Below are 20,969 nucleotides of genomic sequence, written 5' to 3' on the forward strand. Positions count from 1 at the left end.
AAAAAAAATAAAATAAAAAAAATAATATTCTTATCATATTTGTGATATATGGAGTATTTGGTTTTAGGAAAGACATACATTATATATGTACGTGTTATATATGTACATATTATATATGTCGTACGTACTACGTTTATTACAATAAGATTATATATTTTCTTAATAGAAGCTAAGCTACAAGCTTCAACAATGAAATGCCCATATCAAATCAACTAATGAAACTTTTGCTATTTCAATTCCTTGAATTATTTGTGAATAGAATATTAATCAATTAAAACTATACTATAATTAACTATGGATACTTCAATAAAACTTGCCAAGACCGGCACATGTTGATTATTAATAGTGTGATTTTTTCTTGCCAAATTTTGTTTTTCCATTCAATTGATATGAATAAAACATACAAAAGTAAATTTTTATTTAAAATATATATAGTGTTAATTTTAAAAATAGTTATTGGAAATTACCGTGCGTGGCAAGGGAGCTAACCTAGTAATATTGAAAATTACTAACCTAGTATTTTAATAATATTGTATCCTTATTATTGCCGAACATTATTTTTTTCATTGGAAAGATCTTGAAACTATCTTCTTGCTAATTTATTTAATTATTTTTGACATAATTTGTAAAATATTATCAAATTGCTTTATCTAGTTCATTTTTTTTAGTTGTTAGTAAATATGATGGAAAGAGTTTTTTTTGTAAAAAAAAATGATGCAAAGAGTGGAAAATTCATATTGAGGTAAAAATTCTTCTATATATATCTTAAGATAATAAGAATATAATTACCAAATTAAAATATATCTTAAGATAATAAGAATATAATTACCAAATTAAAATATATCTTAAGATAATAAGAACACAATTGCCAAATTAAAATATATCTTAAGATAATAAGAATATAATTACCAAATTAAAATATATCTTAAGATAATAAGAACATAATTACCAAATTAAAATATATCTTAAGATAATAAGAATATAATTACCAAATTAAAATATAATTTACAACTATACTTTTTTTGGATGAAATTCAACCCTATATATATGATCATAATCACTCTAAGAATTCTTGTCAATCAATAGCTTTGGTGTTAATATCTCTACACTAGACTTACCTAGCTATTGAAGATTTGAAGGTAACTTTGTAAATATAAATGCTCTGAATTTTCATGCAAATAAACTAAGGTTTTATTTTTATTGTCAACAAAATTCATGTATTTATTGGATCAATTTTTTTAATGTATTAATTCATTTATTTATTAAATTCATAATCTTTTTTTACATAGTATATTATATAAGAGTGCATACTTAAATTTGATTATTTTTTAGGACCTTGATAAACTTTGGAAGACATGAAGAAAATCAATATGATGATAGCTTTACTCTTTGTTGCCCTGGTTGTTTGTTCAGGTTTGTACATTACTTATCTTTTTCATTAAAATAATAAATTACATGTAATGAATACATTGGTTAACATAGTATAAATTTACTTGATTAATGTATAAAATAATATGATATTGGCAGCTGATGATCTTGGAACTTTACAAGTGTCATGTTGTCGAGACAATCATATAGGGGAATGTATTCCAGGATCTCCAAGTGAAAGCAACTGCAACAATTTATGTCTTAACAGTACTTGCTCTAAAGGAGGCTTTTGCAAAGTTTTATCACACCCTCCCCCTAATCATTATTGCCATTGTTATTGTTGATCTATTCTATAGTTTTGCAATAATTATTATACCTACTTCTCTTATCCAGTTAATAAAATAAGGATCTTTTATACTTAAATATTCATGTTATGTAATGGTTCATCTTAAATGAAAGCCTTGATTGATATTCAATTTATAATTGAAATTTATATATTTATATTATATTTACATTTAGTATTTACTCTATCTTTTTGTATTCCATTATTATATTAGACTCTACAAGAGTCAAGATACATACATCGTATTTTTCGAAATTAGCTTGGTTTATTACTTGTTATTCGAATACAACTTTTTAGACACACATTTTTCAAATAATCTGAAATAATTCCAATTATCAAATGCATATATAGGTAGAATATTACCAAAAATCAATGCTTGTAGCAACTTGTGCAACATCGATGGACATAATAAATTCATAATATGATCCTAGAGATATTGGTATCGATATTATTATCGTATCCTATAATCTTTGGTATATTTGGATATTGTGTTATGTAAATATCTTTGTCATTATCTTTTGCAATCACTAATTATATTATTTAATTCTTGTAAATCCTTGAGTGAATCATAGAAATTGTATTCTTAATTATTCTTTAGTAATATAATCAAGCTACCAGGGGAAGGAGAGAGGAGGGTTGGGGGGGTTCTGGTGGCCGGTGGGGGTGGGGGCGGTTGCTACCAGGGGGTGGTAGCTGGTGAACCGGTGATGGGGTTTGGGGGTGGTGTATGTTTTTTTTTTTTTAATTTATCAATTTATTTATGATTTTTAATTAATTAAATAAGATTTAATTATAATTAGGGGTAAGCAGGGGTTAATTAGGCTAATTAGAGGTTTTGGTTGTTTTCAACAAAAAAATTTTTGAAACAGGTTTCTTTTGGCCTAAAATTTTTTAAAAGGTTTTTTCTGACAAAAAGAGTGTTATAATAGATTTTTTCTGACAAATTTTCCTCAGTAATATAATCAAGTTTTCTCTCATTCTATTATCTTTTGATGTAATCACTAATTATGTTATTTGATTTTTGTAAATCTTTGTATTAGGATTAGGTAAAATTGGTATAAACCACCTTTTTGTCCAACGTTTTTGAAAAAACCACCTTTTATGTTTTGTTTTTAACTAAACCACCTTTTAAGTACCTAAATTTTTTATTGTACCACCCCTATTTCAAATTTTGACGAAAAATTAACTAAGACGTCAAAAGGGCCTACAACTTGTGCCTTTCGCTCCTTAATCATGCATTTTTTTTCACCTCCAAAACATTTGACCCTTCCCTTTATATATATGCATGACTAAATTGAGTAAAGCTCTAAAAAACCAAACCTAATTTTGCTACAAAAATTAAATTGTAGTATTTGTTTATTCTCAAAACCTAAATTGAGGTAATTGAAGTGGATGGTTGAGATGGAAGGGAAGGTTTTGCTATAGTTGATGATTTGGAAGTGGATGGCTGAGATGCAATCTGTTAGATTTGAAATAGGGGTGGTGCAATAAAAAATTTAGGTATTTAAAAAGGTGGTTTAGTTATAAAAAAAAAAAAAAAGGTGGTCTTTTGAAAAAAGTTGGACAAAAAAGGTGATTTATACCAATTTTACCTTAGGGTTATTCTTTTGTACTCCCTCTGTCCCAAAAAGAACGACTCATTTTGATTGATTACGCGGGTATTAAGGAACTTAAGTAAAAAAAAAAGTAAAAGTACATTGGAAAGATAAATTTACATGGGGTTTGTAAAAAAATAGAGAGAGAAAATAATAAAATAACATGGAAAATCAATTTTTTATATGGAGAAGCTAATTTTGCACATATATTATAGCAAATTAGTGGGTGTTTTAATGCAAATGGATCATTCTTTTTGGGATAAAATTTTGGCCAAATGGGTCGTTCTTTTTGGGACGGAGGGAGTAATATATAATCAAGCTTTCTAGTTTCTCTCATTCTTCCACACTTTTCAACAATCTCTTTCTTATAACTTTATCACATATGTCCGGCAAGCCAATTGCAACGGTATATTAATAATATTAGCTACTTCATATAGCACAAACATGGAACTATGATCAAAATGTATAAGCTAGCATAAGATTAGACAATAAAGTAATCTATTCTTTAATCACTTTAAACGTAACTCTACTACTTGTCTTGTCCACCAACTCGAAGGTGTACTCCTCTCCTTTATGTTCATACCAATGGTTTTCTCGCATGAATTTCTTCCAATCTGGTCCAATCAAGCGCACAAATTTCTTACGAATGTAGCATTTTACATGCCACTCCCTTCCATCCCCAGTTTGTAATGTGAAAGATTTGTACGATTTCTCCATGTATTTGTTACTAAACCCCAGGGGAACTTGCTGAGAAAAACGGATAAGAACATTATGTCACCGTGCTGAAAATAATAGCCACATTGATATATAACAACATAAGTGTAAATTGAACTAGTATGCAGGCTAATGCTTGAACGTGGCATACATTGATACAACATGTAAGTGTAAATTGAACTAGCTAGTATGTAGGTTAATGCATCAACATGACAAACGTTGATACAATCACATATAAGTGTAAATTGAACTAGTATGCAGGCTTATGCATCAACGTGACAACTAATTTTAGCATACAGTTTAGTACTCAATACGAAGTATAACATAATTAAGCTTGAAGGCTCACCAAATAGCTGTAGTCCTCTGAGATATGAGATTGTCGCACTGTAATGGTGAAGAAGGGGCTGTTGCTGTTACGCTCCAATACTTTGCCATCCCTGTGTATATTCTGTTCTGCTTCATCTTCGTCGTCCTCTACAACCTTATCCTTAACATTGGCACCATGACCTCGATTCTGAGGAAACTTCTGCTTGGAATATTGATCATATTTTGTAGGGTAGTCAATCTCACTACAAGATAAATTGAATATGTAAACTTTGAAATGTTTATTTCCTTGATACTCGAACTCCAGGAAGTAACCATAATCTACAGCATTCTGTTCCATAAAATCTGCCCATCCTTCAGTAAAGCAAAGCTTGTTATCAACCTTTTCGAGTGCAATCTTCCACGAAAGACCAGTTCGGATTGTAAGTGTGGCATTTGTTGGAAGCCGATAGCCAAACTTCTTTGCAAATGCATCAGGAATACTCTGTCAAAAAACCAAATCATATCATATACAAGTATATTTTATACTATGGATTATGATATGCATTACAATAAGAACAGAATTACAATTATATATACTCCATTCCATCGAAAAGAAGTCAGTCGTAAATTTTGTTCTCATTCAACAAACTAAGTTAGTTACACTCAATATGCTCAATAATCACTGCTATCTAGCACCTGATGAACTGACAAACTTGGCCTTCAATTGAATAAATAGTTAGCCTTAGGACCAGTTCTCATTGACTGAACTCAGCTGAGCTGAGAACTGAAATGAATATTTTATAAGAGAAGGAAATTAGGAGTTGAGCTGAGCTGAACTAAACTGAATTGAGCTGAACTGAATTTCAATGTAAGAGAACAGAGCCTTAGTCTGTAATTTGTAGTCTTATACAAATGATCCGAAATTATGTTACTCAAACTCTTCCATTAAACTCAAATACCCATGTCGGATATTTATCTTTCCGATGTAATGAGTAAGGATATTTTTTTTGAAAACTAGTGAGTAAGGGTATTTTTGAGTAAAATTTTCAAAAAATAGCCAAGACGAACAATTGGACATTTCACTTTTAGTCAAAATTAAGTAAACTTCTCAAAAAATAGCCAAGTCAAACAATTGAACACATAATATTAATATGGGTGTGTCCAACATAAATTGAGAAAAATCATCATGAAAGCAGGACAAATAATATTTTTCCACAGTGGACCGTAAAAGATTACAAAGATTTATATTCTACTCATACTTTAGTACAAGTACTTATGTCACGTTATCTTGGACTAACAAGTAATACTTGATCTAGTGGAATCCTAATTGAGCGCAACTTGAGGGTGGACCTTTTGAAAATAGTATAGTACACCCGGGTGCACCATGCGCATGGTGCACCCGGAAAGAACATTAGGTATATTTTAAAGAACATGGAAAAAAAAAAGAACATACTAGCGTTGGAAAAAGAACATGCTAGTGTTTGAAAAAGAACATGCATATACTAGTGCTTGAAAAAGAACATCTTGTGTTTGGCAAAAGAACATGTTTGTGTTTGAAAAACATATATATGTTTGATAATATGTTTTTCAATAATACAAAATATGTTCTTTTTGGTTCGTATGTTCTTTGAATTTGGCTCGTCTTTTTTTTTTTTTTTTTTTTTTTTTTTTTGGAAAATGGCTCGTATGCTCTTTAAGGTAATGAATACTTTAACACATGTTCTTTAACTTATAATCTTTTATGTTATTTTAAATTTTGAAATTTAATTTTAAAATGAAATCTTGAATTATTTTTAGTTGAAAATAATTTAGAGTGAGAAAAATAAAATTATTATGGAAAGTTAAATTGTTGGAGAGAGAAAAAACTATTTTTGGGAAACTGAAATCTTTGGTTACATTAATGTGTTATTTTTCATGAAATTTAATAAAGTTTTTATCATGTTCTTTGTTTAATGCCTTTATGTTCTTTAGTAATGCATGTTCTTTGTTAAAAACAAACATGTTCTTTTTCAAGAAATTAAATGTTCTTTTTTACGTACCTAATGTTCTTTCCGCCTTTTTTTTTTAACCGGGTGCACCATGTGCATGGTACACCCGGGTGCACCAACCATAAATTAGTGGACCTTTACCTAGACTCTCACAAACTTTGTCCGCTTTATTCGGACAAGCTTAACATATGTAAGTGATGTTCCAATCCGATATGACACTTTATCTATCTCTAGCCGTACCACTCTTCTAGGACTCCTCTATAAATTTTCTCATACTATTTGTAAGGTTTTTTTTTTTTTTTTTTTACAACAACATACTATGTGTAAGATTTGATGCATATTTAACATTCCGTACAAGATGGAGCATTTAGTCTAAATAATTATGAAAAATTGAAAATTATCAACGTAATTACTCCGTACATTTTTTATTATTATTTTTTTTTTTATAGGAAAGCCAATTCCATGTTATACAATTATCATGTCATAAATTAATTATACCAAAAAAAATTGATGTCAAGTTATCAACCATAAATCATGCATGTATATATATAAAATTTAAAAAATAAATAAAATCATGCAAAAAAATTATGAAAAAAAAAAAAGAAGAAAAAAAAAAAGAAAGAAGAAAGAAGAAGTACTTACCAGGGTTTTGGATTGGAGAATTTTAGGGAGGATAATTTTGAAGAATTTCTTGGGATATATCTTCTTAAAATTTTGATCTTTATTACTCCCTTCTTCTCTTCTCCTTTTCTTCATTGATCCCAGCTACTGAATTTTTTTTTATTTTTTACAGAAGTTTAGAAATGAAAATGGAAATGGTGTTTAATTGTGGAGTATAATAAGGTAAGGTGTTACATTTTTCAAAGAAGTTACTGAATTAAAGCTGACAAATGTTTGTAATTTTATTTCTTTATTTACGGGAGTAGTAATGCATTTCTGTTTTTTTGGGTGTCAATAGTCAATTAAGTCATCATTCATGCTAATATTCTAAAACTGGTTTTTTAAATAGGAAAAATTGCTTTTAATAATCCCACCTTTAGCCGATTTGCTGTTAATAATCCCACCTTTAGATTATTATCTAATAATCCCACCTTTATAGGGGATCTTCTTCTATTGGTCCCTTATGACCGGTAACCTGAACTTTAGGTAAACATTTTTTTTAATTTTAATGTGAGTGACACATGTCACTTAATAATTGGTCAAAAATAATTTGGTAAAAAAAAAAAGCCATATTTTTAAACCCAGCCAGCCCCAACGACCACCCTAACCCCAACCTCCGGCGTCCTCTCCTCCACCGCCGAACCCCATATCCACCGCCGAAACCTCCATTCCCACCCTTAACTAGCAAAAACCGACTCGATTCCAACCCCCACACCCACGAAAACCATCGAAATGAACCCTTTAACTTCAATGGATAAAAAAAAAATCAATGAATCCATTTCAAGGGATGGCTTGAGGTTGAATTTGGGTAAGATTTAAGGGTTTTTCGGTGGTTGTTGAAGGTTAGAGAGGGGTTTCGGTGGCTGGGTGGGGTTAATAGGATGGTGGTTGTAGTGGTTATGGTTGTTTCAAGGGTGGTATTCGAGGGGTTGATTTTGGTCATCGGTGATGAACTCGGTAATGGGGGGTTCCGGCCGGCCGTTTTCGGGGGTTTATGGTGGCGGCCGACCGGTTTAAGGCGGGGCTAGGCTATGGTTAGGGTTCACGGTGGGGGTGGGTGGGGATAGGTGGTGGGTTTCATTTTTCCAGTTTCGTTTTTTCATTTTTCAGTTTTGTTTTTTTTGTTTTTTTTTTTTATTTTTTTATTTTTTATTTTTTCAGTTTTTTTTTTTTTTGTTAATTTCATTTTTTATTTTTCAACCAATTAAACAATAACACGTGGCATCCTAACCTTTCAAAACCGGTCACCAACAGGTTAAGGACCAATACAAGAAGATCACCTATAAAGGTGGGATTATTAAATAATAATCTAAAGGTGGGATTATTAATAGCGAACTGACCAAAGGTGGGATTATTAGAATCAATTTTTCCTTTTAAATAAAAATAAAAAATAAAAAACGTAATTAATGTCTACATAAATATTCATGTCCTACACTAATTATTACAGTATGTCAAAATTACTCCATAACTCGATAATTATTACACTAACTATTTCGTGTTTAATATGGAGTATAGTCTTTTTTTTTTTGGAAATATAGTCTTTTCAAATACTCCCTCCGTCCCAAAAAGAACGACCTATTTGGCCAAAATTTTGTCCCAAAAAGAATGACCCATTTGCATTAAAACACCCACCAATTTGCTACAATATTTGTGCAAAATTAGTTTCCCCATATAAAAATTTGATTTTCCATGTAATTTTATTACTTTCTCTCTCTATTTTTTTTACAAATCTCATGTAAATTTATCTTTCCAATATACTTAAACTCCGTACTTCTTTTTACTTAACTTCCTTAATACCCGCGTAATCAACCCTAATGGGTCGTTCTTTTTGAGACGGAGGGAGTAACACATTACACATGTAATGGTCAAAATAAAGAAATAAACAAATAGTGCATAAATAAATAAATAATTGTAGTTTTAATCTCTTAATTGATATGCGTACGGAGTAATAATACTTTGTGCGACTGATAATAAAGTTGTTCGCCTAATAAAGCAGCCGGTAAAATTCTGAATACGAGTGTTTTGCTTATTTACCTAGTCTTGTGTTTGATTAGGTTTTGTGGCTTTATATTTGTAACTTTTCCAACTTCATAATTGTACTTTTTTTTTTGTTTAAGATAACTTTACAATTGTACTTTGTAAACTTGTTGTCTCAACTAACAATTCACACCAAGGTTTCATCCCATTTTGAAATTTCAAAGAAACCTAAATCACAATACAGCACTACAAATTGTACGCTATAACATCTACTAACAAATTTACTTCTGGCTTCTGTATTTCTATGTAACTGACCCTATTTCTAGTGCAATCAAAAACTAGCACAAGATGTCTCAATGGAGTGGACATGCTACTTCCCTTCATTGAACAATTTGGACGAAAACAGAAGTGAGAAATCTAGTTAGGTCACTATTTACAGATAAGCTCCTGCTTCTTCAGGGAGCAGGAGGCATGGAGGTGGACACGGCAACAAAGCACAAGTATTGAAGGCCGTCCTGAATTTTATCCACAGCAATAGTCTGATCTGCACGGAGATGTTCTGAAAATGCATCGGCTCTGTCTTGAATTGACTTCTCTGGAGGAGTTTCATGAGAATCGGTTGTTGAAACAAGTTTCATGGCAGCAAGGTAAGCTTCAGTCACATCAGATATACCTGAGGGAGAAGCAAGATTATAAACACTCTAAAAGGCCAAATCTCAAAGTTGTAGCAAGTAGGAAAAGGCTAATCTAATTTACAGGCAAAAGTGGCAATCATCGACATATTTGACAGGTTAAGACTTCAATACAATACATGCTATCTCACAAGTCACAATTGAAGCTACCCTAATAATCTTTTCAGCCTCGTATTAAACTTGTGGGAACATCAAATTCTGAGTTCTGAGTCTTCTGACGTAAAAATTAAGGAGGCATACAACCTACATTTTGCATAAGACAAGTTAACCAAATTTTCACATGTTTGAGGAGGGAATTACCAGTAATGAAGCTGTTAGAAACAGCTTCCATGCTCTCGATCATAGATTGAGCCTTGGATCTGATTATTTTAGCTTTTTCAAGAGAATCCTCTGGCCATTCAATTTTAATCATATTCTCATCTGCATTTTCCTCCTGATTTTTGTTTGCATTGGATATCATGGATTTCCCCAACATCAGTAATTGAGTCATGGCAAAACAACAAATCTCTGACAGCCTCTGCGAGATTTAAAAAAGAAAACTTAATTGAAATAAACTTGAAACGTTAAGAAGATTTAGAAGAAAGATGCGAAGTAACCACTTACGTGAACCCCTTCAGAGTGTAAAGCTTCCAGTCTGCCAGTAGTCCTCTGGATAATGTCATTAGCACTTACCCCAGCTAGGGCGCTAGTAAACCTGAAACATAGAGAAACAAGAGAGATCAAGTTTGGCATATATTAACATCCAGAAAAAATGTCCATAAAGATAACACTTGCAAATTCATGTCCCTGAAATATTGACAATATAGAAAGAACAAAAAGAAGAGAGCATATTTGTACAATTCGCATCTTTAAACCACTACTATATTAAAGCCTCAAATTACAAGAAATGGGGCCTAGACTTCCAGCTATAACATAACAAGGACAATTCATAATGACTATTTCAAATAAAGAATAACCATTAATTTTAGCTTCTGGAATGAGATCTTGAGGATTTGCTTGTAAGGAATTAGTATTTAGCAGTTAGTTATTGTTATTTGTTCTTCCAGACATTAGTATACTATGTCTACATTATTTTGATGTAGAGTTTCATCATCAAAATGGATCCCATGAGCACAAATAAAGCATAGGGCCATATAGTACTCACAATCAAGTTAAATGAGCTTTATCCACAAAATCTTGTCTACATGAGTTACCACGACTTCATGAGATATATACTAATAGCACAAAGGGAAAATAGCTGATGCTTACCCTGCAGCCAAGTCAGCAGCCTTACTGAGACTTGAGTCATGTAAGCTCTTGAGTTCGGTGTCTTCAGCCCCAATTTCTATATTTTTTCCTTTGTCTGATTGCAGGGTGGTTCTCTCAGTTTCAGTATTCAAATTAAGAATTTCCTCAACCTGTTTCACCTTTCCCTCATATAATGACTTATCCTCTGACGACAACTTGCCTTTTCTTCTGTTAAAAATTAGAGCATAATGGCTTGACAATGCCTCCAATTCCTAAAACACATGGAAAAGTTTATTAGACGACCAATAAATCATCTCACTTGATGAAACTTCTTTTTGCAACAAAACAAACCTCCAATTGTTCAGGGCCTCCATATATATAGAAACACCGGTCAAATGTCATTTCTTCATACTGGTTGTCGTGACTTTGATGATCATCTCCATCAAACTTCTTATCAACTTCGATACCAGTCTCAGAGATCAACAAATCCATAGTCTCCTTACCCACGTTTTCAAGAACTTGCATTCCCTTGAAAGTAATAGCTTTTCCGGTCTAACAAAATAAAAGCTTGAACATATTTTCCCAAGGAATCAAAAAGTACAGGAGCTAAAGACATAATAGGAAAAGCAATTCAAACCTCTAAGAACGAAGGAGCTATAGAACTTGCATCATGTTGAACAGAATCAGCTATGCTAGCAGCAGAATGCTCAAGTCTGTAGAACAAGAAATTCCATGATTAACTTTTAAGTAAACGTAACTAAAATTTCCATGGACAAAATAAATAAAATGATCCTAGCTAGTGTGGTATTCAGAAGCTCAAATATACAGCAACAAATTTAAAGGGGAGGGGGGTGGAGGAGGAATTTCCATCTTGAACAGATATTTCAGCAACAAAGGTGACATATTTTTAAATGTAAAATACTTCCTTAAATCTTCAACTCCCCCTGTCCAGAAAATTAATTTACGTAACCCCAATGTCACATAATCAATAAGAAATTAAATCGTTATACAAAAAGATCCTTTGCAATAGTTATATTACTCCATGTGAAAAGATGACTACTTATCCAAACATCCTAAGTTACTCCGGGGTATGTGAGAGTAATGGGACTATTAATTTCAGGCAGAGAAGTAACAAGTTTCAAGTTCTTGAGTGCAATCATCAGTGGTATCCAAAACAAATCATGAGTTTTATATTGGATATCTCGAGAATTATATATACAAGATGTCGACAAAGTAATAGCACATTCTACGTAGAAGTAGGGCAGGACACTTAAGATGACTAAAACACTTATCATGATATAGAAAGGCCCTATTCACTTGAAACAATAAATGTGAAAAGAGAAGATTGGGGATTGCTAGATAAAACAAAACGTCCACTATCAAAATAGAATCAGCCATATGCTATGTTGTGGAAGCCCAGCAAAGGCTGAAAGGCAAGTTATCAGAAAATGGTTTCACATTTGGTAGGGGGGGACCACAAAACTCCGGTCAGATATAAGGTTTCTTGATGCATTAGACCAGGGAGGCAATTTGTCAGACATCTCGACAGGCTACCAAAACAGAAAGCCTTATCCAGGAGCACATTCTATGTCAGGTGAATCTTAGAGACCCCGGTAAACTAGGACGAGGCCTGAGGAAGTATCCTAAGGTAAAGAAACCCCATATAATAATACTACTAAAGTAATGATCGTGAGGGACAAATTCTGTGAAGATTTTTTCCTCAAAAGATCTTCAACTGAAAGCCTTGTATAATCTTCCTAGATTTACTTACCCTTGTAGTCTTGCACTACTTTAGTTCAATTTGATTAAACTATAAAAATTCCATAAACAAATTTAGTTCTAACTACTAAAAAGTCATTTTCTTATAAACAAATTTTCAAGCTTGGCTGAGGTCAATAAGACACCAAGTGGCTTTCCTCCAATTTTACTGAGATCTTCCACTAGCTTCCAAAAGTATCAAACCAAACATGATGTGCATTGGCTTTCACATGGGTACCTCTTCTAACATTGGCCTTGGTTGAAAAAGAACAAGGCTTGCAGTGAGAGCCTAGGCCTAAAAATCATGCAAGAACATTCGTGTGTGTTGACTTGGAGCAATAAAAAGTCATGTAGAAAATACTAGACCACATGTCCACATCACACCTATCTTTCCCAAAGACCCTAATTCTGTGACACTATCAGAACAACTAGAAGCATTTTTGTGAATCAACATTCGTTTCAAGTTTCAACTACTCCCTAGTCCCTCCTACTCACACCACAACTATGCTTATTAAGAAAACATGAACAATAAGAAGAGTGGAAAGGCCACATAGAAAACTGGTTTATATGTAATCATGCATTAAATGCACAATTAAGACAATCAATTTGAACAAGTCCTGTAGGCCTAAACAAAATTAGGTAAGTCAAAGAGATAAAGATAGCAATATGCTTATTTCAAGAATTTTATGATCACCAATTCTCAACAAATAATGTAGTCTTCCACAATAATGCAAGAGACCATATCTAAGCAAAAGCTTGCATTGTTAGATTCAAACCTACTTTTGAATGAGGTTGGAACCGCCTTGAAATGCACTTCCTAGTGCCTTCCAGGCTCCTGATGCAAAATTTTCCACTGAACCATCTATCACCTTCAAACCCTGCCCATATTAGAATCAATGAATGAGTGAAACTACGAACAAGATGCAAAGAAAGAACATAGGCAAGATCCTGAAAAATGAAGATTAACACATTTAGAATGACATATGTACAAAAAAGCATGTGGTGACAATAAGATGCAAATATAATAATAATGGAGCATTTGCCTTAAACAAACTAGAAATAACGTGAAGTTATTGCCAATGGGAAAAAAATATCAGGCAGGTCACATGATAGTGTATCTCACAGTACCAAACACCAGAGAATTCTTCACATATCAACATTATAATCTAATACGGCTTTACATAAGCCATCTAAGATTACATTGAGTTACATTCAAACATTACTATATTAGACTATAAAGTTGCATGAGCGCTTTTTTCCCTGCTTATGACTTACCTGGCTAAAAAATGTGTCTTCACTAGCCTTCTCCAACTTATCCAGAGCAGACATCAACTTTTCCTTTTCTTGTCCATCTTCCCCTTCTGTGACAGAATGTTTAGTGTCACCCTCTGCAATAGAAGATTCCTCTTCAGCAACATCTTCTATGTTACCAAAGCTCTCAGCAGCCTGCATTTGGAAACACATATTCAGTCAATAAGAAATCATTACAAAGATTTAAGAGAAAAGAGAAAATAGTAAATGTTTACTACTCCTAATTACTTTCTTTTATAAGGATACAATTTAAAGAAGCAGAAAATACAAGGAGGACAAGCACTCTGCACTCTGAAAATTAAAAGATATAGATACAGGACTCAGATCTTTCAAGCCGAAATTTTACAAATAGTCCATGAGTTGATAATCATGCGTTAAAAGAGGCACCCGATACAACAAATTACTCCCACAAAGTGATGTTAATAGACAACTGATTTAAAAGAACTACATGTTTTCCTCTCAACTGTACTAATCACCTAGCGAAGGAAACTATATTCACAATTATTTTCACCTTTATCCTTCAGAGAGGTAATACGAATTCACAAATGGTCCTTGATTACTAGATACACCCAAGTGACCCAACTCCCCCAAAAAAGATTCCTGTATTATGCAATTGCATAGAACCCCGTTTACTTCACATTACAATATGTTTGCTGGGATAAATCTGAGTGGTCATCAATAGTTTATTATAAAGTAATAAACGATAGTGGCCAGCGGCAATCAGGGCCAAAGTAAAAGACGGAAGAACACAAGTACCTCATGAAAGCAATTAAAGAAGAATAATGCCAAAGGACAGAGTACAGAAGTAAACCACTCCAATTTTTAGGGAAATGAATGATTCAATCATCATCCTAGGGCACCTGATATTTCTACAGCAACAAGATAGACTATTCATTATTCTAACCACCAAATATTTGGTTTAGGGAAGATCATATCAGCTAATCCACATTAAGTTGAATAAAGCACAATCGACCACAATACCTATATCCCTCGCAAGGCCATAATACATCAACTAAACAAAATTCCAAGGCTTAAGACCGAGCTAAGGAATAAACCGCATAATTCAACCGTGCTTATCAATATTTTAAACTAATCTCTACATCTTGTGTATTCATAACACTTCACATATGGTAACAGAATGAGTACCTCATTACAGAATCGCTTTAATCCAACCATGAATATCAAACTTCTCTCATTTCAAACAACTCGCATAGCTTATGCTTTCATAGCAATTTACATATTGCAATAGAATGAATGCCTCATTAAAGAAACGCTTTAATACTACAAAAATGTAGACCTAATCACTTACCAAACCAACCATAAATGAACATCATTGATGTAAATTGAACAAATTCCAACCACCAAATTTCATAACATATAATCTTCACATTAATAACTCATAAAACCTAACTTTCACTATATTTAACACTAAATTCGAATTTCCTAAACCTAAATTTTCCATATCAAAAATCATAATGAAATTTCTTCACAATCTAGGTTAAACAACAACAATTATATTATGAAATCAATCAACAACATAGAAAGAGAGAGAAATAGTACAGTGCGTATCTCCTCGGCGGCAAGCGCAGCAGCTTTCTGAAGATCTGAGAGGTACGACAATGGCGAAAACCCCCATCCTCCCCAACCACCGCCGCCTCCACCACCACCTCCGGCATCAGCGACGGGTGCCTTGGTTTCTGGTTCAGTAATCGCCTCATTTTCTCTCTCCTCCGCCATTGACGACTTGGTGTTAGCTTCCTCCATCAAAAATGGCGGCGATTCAAATTTTAAAAAAAAATCAAAAATAAAATCGAAAATGTCTGTTGTCGTGTTGTGATTGGTGCTACTTCGCCATTAACAAAGAGAGTTGAGATCTGTTTGATTTTGGTGGTTGGATGACGATGATGATTCAAGGTTACGTAAATTTGAGGTCGTTGTGTTTTTTACGGATTTACCCCTCTTTGTCTCACGTGCTTTGCACACGGACCCTTATGCTTAAAGTGCTAAACGACGTCGTATAGTTTTCAGGTTGTCTAATAGATTTTGTTGTTATTATGATAGATTTTGTTGCAACCTGTGTCAATTGCATCAGTAGCTAATTGAATTAGAATTGAAGTATATGAGTAATGTCTTGGTATTGTATTAGAATTGGCATGATTGTTAATGAGAATATGAAATAAGAATGTGTTGGTATTGAAAAGTTAATAATAATATAAATGTATTTAATTATGTGGATTTGTTTCGATTAGTAAATTAAGAGGTAAGTGTTCAAATTTTATTAGTAATATATCGATCAAGATTAAAATGTCAAAATTGGTATATTATTCAAATCATTTGCCCAAAACTTTTTCAGTTTGGAGGATATTATACTTTGATTCTAATAAATGATATTTCATGACATATAAATCTTGCGCCGATCAAAAATCATTTTTTACACATTTCAAGTGATGATACAATTTTAAGGTTTAATGTATATGTATGGACTACGGACTTATGAAGTACTCCGTACTATTTATGTATAGAAATTATATAACTTCATTATTTACTTATATTTAAGCTCTTACAAGTTACAACATTTGGTTTTGTTCAAGATGATTTTCGTTTTTGAGTTATATCGGTTGTTCTTAGACTTGATTTTATGATCATTTTGTGTTTGGCTAGCCATTGATCAACTTTTTTAACAATTACTCGTACAAGTAAATAAACCACCATTTATTGAAACTCGAATCCATTTTTTGTACTGTATATAATACTTAATTTATGCTTGCTTGTGATTATTTACTACTTAACTTTTTCATAAACTCACCGTATATACAGATATTGTTTAGCATTACTTATTTAGCAACAGTTTCCTCCAACAAACCCAAGTAAATAAATTTGTACATATTATAAAGAAATAAATGCATGTTCTCTTATTACAATGTTGTAAAAAATTGTATGGATTGTATGAAAGAAGTATTTTTCACTTGGCACCTATTTATATACTCTATTAATTACTCAAACATGAGTAAATATATGTTTACAAAATAGACATCAGTATTAAAATGTAGTTAAAAATAATTGGCAATACAAAGTATTAACTACATAAACATTAGTAGTACAAGTATTTTGCTCAATGAACATCATCATCTTCTTCTTTTCTTCCTTTTTTTCTATTAATAATACAAGAAAATGAGTGGGTATAACTTTAATAAATCTGATGAAAAAACTTTCTTAATTAGCTGTAATGAACACTAATTGATTAATACCCTGGGAACATGGGTGGTGGAGGTGATGAGTATTGGAAGCCTATGTTTGGTGGAAGGCTAACTTCAGGATAAGGTGGAGGCGGAGATAGAGTTGGAGGAGGTGGGGAGTGTACAGGTGGAGGAGGCGATCGAATAGGTGGTGGAGGAGAGAAAACGGGTGGTGGGGGTGGAGGTGAGAAAACGGGTGGGGGAGGTGATGGTTTTGGAGCCGGTGGGGGAGGTGGTGATTTTACTGGTGGTGGTGGGGGAGAGTAAATTGGAGACGGTGGAGGAGGTGAGTGGACTGGTGGAGGAGGTGAGTGAACAGGAGGTGGGGGTGAATGTACTGGTGGTGGTGGAGATGGAACTGGTGGTGGTGGATAAACCGGTGATGGTGGTGGAGGAGATGGTGTAGGTGGTGGTGGAGAATGAACTGGTGGTGGTGGATAAACGGGTGACGGTGGGGGAGGAGATGGTGTGGGTGGTGGAGGTGAGTGTACCGGTGGTGGAGGCGAGTGAACAGGTGGTGGGGGTGGTGAGAAAACTGGCGGTGGAGGGGAATGTACTGGTGTTGGAGGTGGTGAGTAAACAGGCGGTGGAGGGGAATAGACAAGTGGTGGAGGTGGTGAGTATACCGGCGATGGAGGTAGATGTACTGGTGTTGGTGGTGAGTACACTGGGGTAGGGGGTGGAGACACTTCTGGTGTAGGTGTAGGTGTAGGTGTAGGTGTCGATGGTCGAACAGGCGATCTTTTATGATCATCTGGTGCTGGAGCGGGTGCCATTGGTGTTTGTTCAGATGGTTCTGGTGGTGTAGATGGTCTAACTGGTGATCTTTTGTGACCATCACCTTCTGGAGCTGGTGTTGGTGCTTTGGGATGATCTTCATGATGATCATTATGCTCGGGTGTAGGAGGCTTCGGTTGTTCTCCTCCATGACCTCCACCGCTGCCTTTACCTGGGGTAGGCTTAGAAGGTTGCCCACCACAATTAAACTTAGCACAATCAACTGTGTTTGACACCATTTGGAAACATTCTTTTGGGGATCTTTGATTAGGCCTACTAGGCAAACAATTCTTCTTGTCTTCGAAATCAACATTCCTTCTTAGAGATGGGTCACAACTCTTACCCTCACCTTTAAAATAGTTGCTAGAAAACAAAAATTGTTCCAATAGGGGCAGCTTGCAAATATCATCAGCAACAAATCCAGTAAATTTATTGCTCGACAAGTCAAAAGATTCCAAACTTGCAAGGCTCGAGAAACACGTTGGAATAGGACCAACAAGCTCATTCTTAGATAAATCTAGAACGGACACATTATGAAGCAACCCAATCTCAGCTGGCATGCAACCACTTAATTTATTTCCTCTGAAAATAATTTGATTCAACTTACCTGCCATGTTACCTATAGTTTTGGGGATACATCCAGTAAACTTGTTGTTTGCTAATACCATAAGAGAGACTGTTGAGTTACCAATGGTCTCTGGAATGGCACACCTAAACCTATTATCGTTGAGCAACAATGCGTCAAAAGGCCTATTAAAGACCTCTGGAGGTAAACAACCCTCAAAGTTATTGAATCGAAGATCAAGATACTTGAGTGTCTTTAATTCAAGCACAACCTCCGGGAAAACTCCTACAAAACGGTTATTACTTACATCAAGCTCGAATAGAAGTTGGAGTTTTGAGAAGCTCTTTGGAATAATCCCACAAAACCTGTTAGAGTTGATGTGGAAAAGGGCTAGGTCCGTAAGGAGGCCTAACTCTACGGGGAGATAACCCGCTATGTCCTCATGATTAAGGTCAATGCCAGAAACCACAGTTACCTTATCGTCATCAAGAGCCGGGGAACAAAACACCCCCTTGTAGTCACATACATTCGGACCATTCCAATTTTTTGTAACGTGGTTTGGGTCTGAGTAGATGGCCGACTTCCATGCTTGGAGAGCAATGTAGGCTTTTCGGAGCCTTTGATTTGGGAATGTGAACGGGACATTTGCTTTTTGGTCATAGTCATCGGGAAGGTCGTGCCCATTTTCGGTGAGGATGCGGTGTTGGCGACGAGTGAGGAATGCAGCCTCCTCGTCTGTTAATGCAAATGAGGGAGAAGACAATAAGGATGATAAGATGAGGAGGGATAAACAACAGCCTAAAGGCCGAACTAAGGAAGGAAAAATCTTCCCCATTGATGGCAATTAGGCAAGGTACCCTTAGACGTTAAATGATGTTAATATGGAGGAAGAAAAAACTGGTTGGTTTTTTTAGACACCCAATATTGACGCAATTTTCTTGCCGCGAATTATGTTAACTCTCTCATACTCCTTAAATTTTGAGGCAAATAACTAATGTTGGATGAATTCTTGCAATTTCATAATGGGTAAATGATGTTTACTAAAAATAACTATTATCCCCTTTTTCAAGTATTCAATATTATCTTATGGTTGAAATTCATACAATCGTCACATTAAGTTTTTATTTTTTTAGAAAAATAAATAATTTTAGGTTGATTTACATAATCTTACTCACATATCTCATTTTCTTTTCATGGTTAAAAAAGAAGAAAAGAAATGACCATTTATAATTAATAATTAATTTCTCATCACGAGGTCTTTTTCTTAGAGAAACCTATTTGATTTTTTATTAGTATTTATTTATTTTATTAATTATAGGCTACCCATTTATAAACCCGTATTATTGTATAATTAAATTAGATTTATCAAATGAATAAATATATAAGTCAAATGAATAAATACATAAGTTAGATCTTTTTATCTAACTAATTTCCTTCATTGATATAAAATTATATTTCATAGTATATGTATAAGAAGATATACACAATATATCAAGTACTATTTTTCCTTTAAATTCAATTACTATTGCATGAAGTACTATTGCATGTGTACATTTTGATAGATCTTTAAATTCAATTAGTACACGAAAAGTCATTTGGACCTCTAAATTCAATTAGTATTTAATTTTCATTTCAATGTATTAAAGTTGTTAAAGGCTTTTGTCATTTGTCAATACTTTTGTATGAAGTTATTGTAAACTTAAAATTTAATTACCTAAGTATATCGAATTCAAATTTGGTAAGTAGGAAAGAAAATTGTTCACATCAAAATAGGTACCCAAGTAGTTAAAATAATTTTATTATTAAGTAATTAATGTAATTTACACTTTCTGCATGATACTTAATTGATACTTTCTTTCCTACAAAAGTAAAAATTTTGTTACACGCACTGGTGTGAATTCTTGTGAAAGGCCACTTGTATATGAGTCGAGTGCATCATGAAAACTTAGTCTTTGTTGCTTTTATATACACGGTGAAAACCAAAAATACTTCAGGCATTATGACCGCCTTAATCCAAAGGCTTAAAAGGGGTTTGGAGTATGTGTGTTTCTTCATGCTAAATTAACTTAGTTCTCATTAATTAGAAGACTGATCAAATTAATCACAAATGTAAGGTAAATTGCCCAATTCTCATAATCTTCTTTTGTAATTCTAGGAAATTCAAACGAATATGACATTGCTCGATTAATCAGAATCTCTCAACCCCACTAGTAGTATAAATTTGTAAGTGTTTGGTCATAACATGAGTTACATTATCACCCTAAATCATACACGAACAAAATAATGAATTATACTTGCATAAGATTAAATGTCAACGACCAATCATGTGGATTGGTTTAGAAAGTAAACAACTTAATGCCATTATGCTCTCATTGTCCAAGTTAATGGAAATGGTTATGAACAACTGAAGATCACATAACTTACATTATATGAGGTCATTTTCCCTAATCTA

General features: G+C 33.5%; 3 protein-coding genes across 3 annotated transcripts; all 3 read right to left on the reverse strand.

Moving 5' to 3' along the window:
* Nucleotides 1–3,783: 3,783 nt before the first annotated feature.
* Nucleotides 3,784–7,070, reverse strand: LOC145620013 (putative B3 domain-containing protein Os03g0621600). Its single transcript, XM_081674674.1, has 3 exons — nucleotides 6,957–7,070; nucleotides 4,367–4,828; nucleotides 3,784–4,053 (listed from the first exon to the last, which is right to left on the reverse strand). Exons 1-3 carry the CDS (start codon nucleotides 7,068–7,070, stop codon nucleotides 3,805–3,807), a joined length of 825 nt encoding a protein of 274 aa, XP_081530800.1. The 3' UTR covers nucleotides 3,784–3,804.
* A 2,067-nt stretch (nucleotides 7,071–9,137) lies between these two features.
* Nucleotides 9,138–15,839, reverse strand: LOC145620602 (uncharacterized). The gene is made up of 9 exons (XM_081675301.1): nucleotides 15,500–15,839; nucleotides 13,904–14,074; nucleotides 13,409–13,506; nucleotides 11,508–11,583; nucleotides 11,222–11,422; nucleotides 10,892–11,142; nucleotides 10,247–10,337; nucleotides 9,944–10,160; nucleotides 9,138–9,624 (listed from the first exon to the last, which is right to left on the reverse strand). Exons 1-9 carry the CDS (start codon nucleotides 15,701–15,703, stop codon nucleotides 9,407–9,409), a joined length of 1,527 nt encoding a protein of 508 aa, XP_081531427.1. The 5' UTR covers nucleotides 15,704–15,839; the 3' UTR covers nucleotides 9,138–9,406.
* Nucleotides 15,840–17,180: 1,341 nt separating this feature from the next.
* On the reverse strand, nucleotides 17,181–19,352 carry LOC145621462 (leucine-rich repeat extensin-like protein 7). The gene is made up of 2 exons (XM_081676191.1): nucleotides 17,902–19,352; nucleotides 17,181–17,643 (listed from the first exon to the last, which is right to left on the reverse strand). Exons 1-2 carry the CDS (start codon nucleotides 19,350–19,352, stop codon nucleotides 17,181–17,183), a joined length of 1,914 nt encoding a protein of 637 aa, XP_081532317.1.
* Between the last annotated feature and the right edge of the window lie 1,617 nt (nucleotides 19,353–20,969).

Source organism: Chenopodium album, chromosome 27 (assembly GCF_948465745.1).
Source record: "Chenopodium album chromosome 27, dcCheAlbu1.1, whole genome shotgun sequence".
NCBI lineage: Eukaryota > Viridiplantae > Streptophyta > Magnoliopsida > Caryophyllales > Amaranthaceae > Chenopodium > Chenopodium album.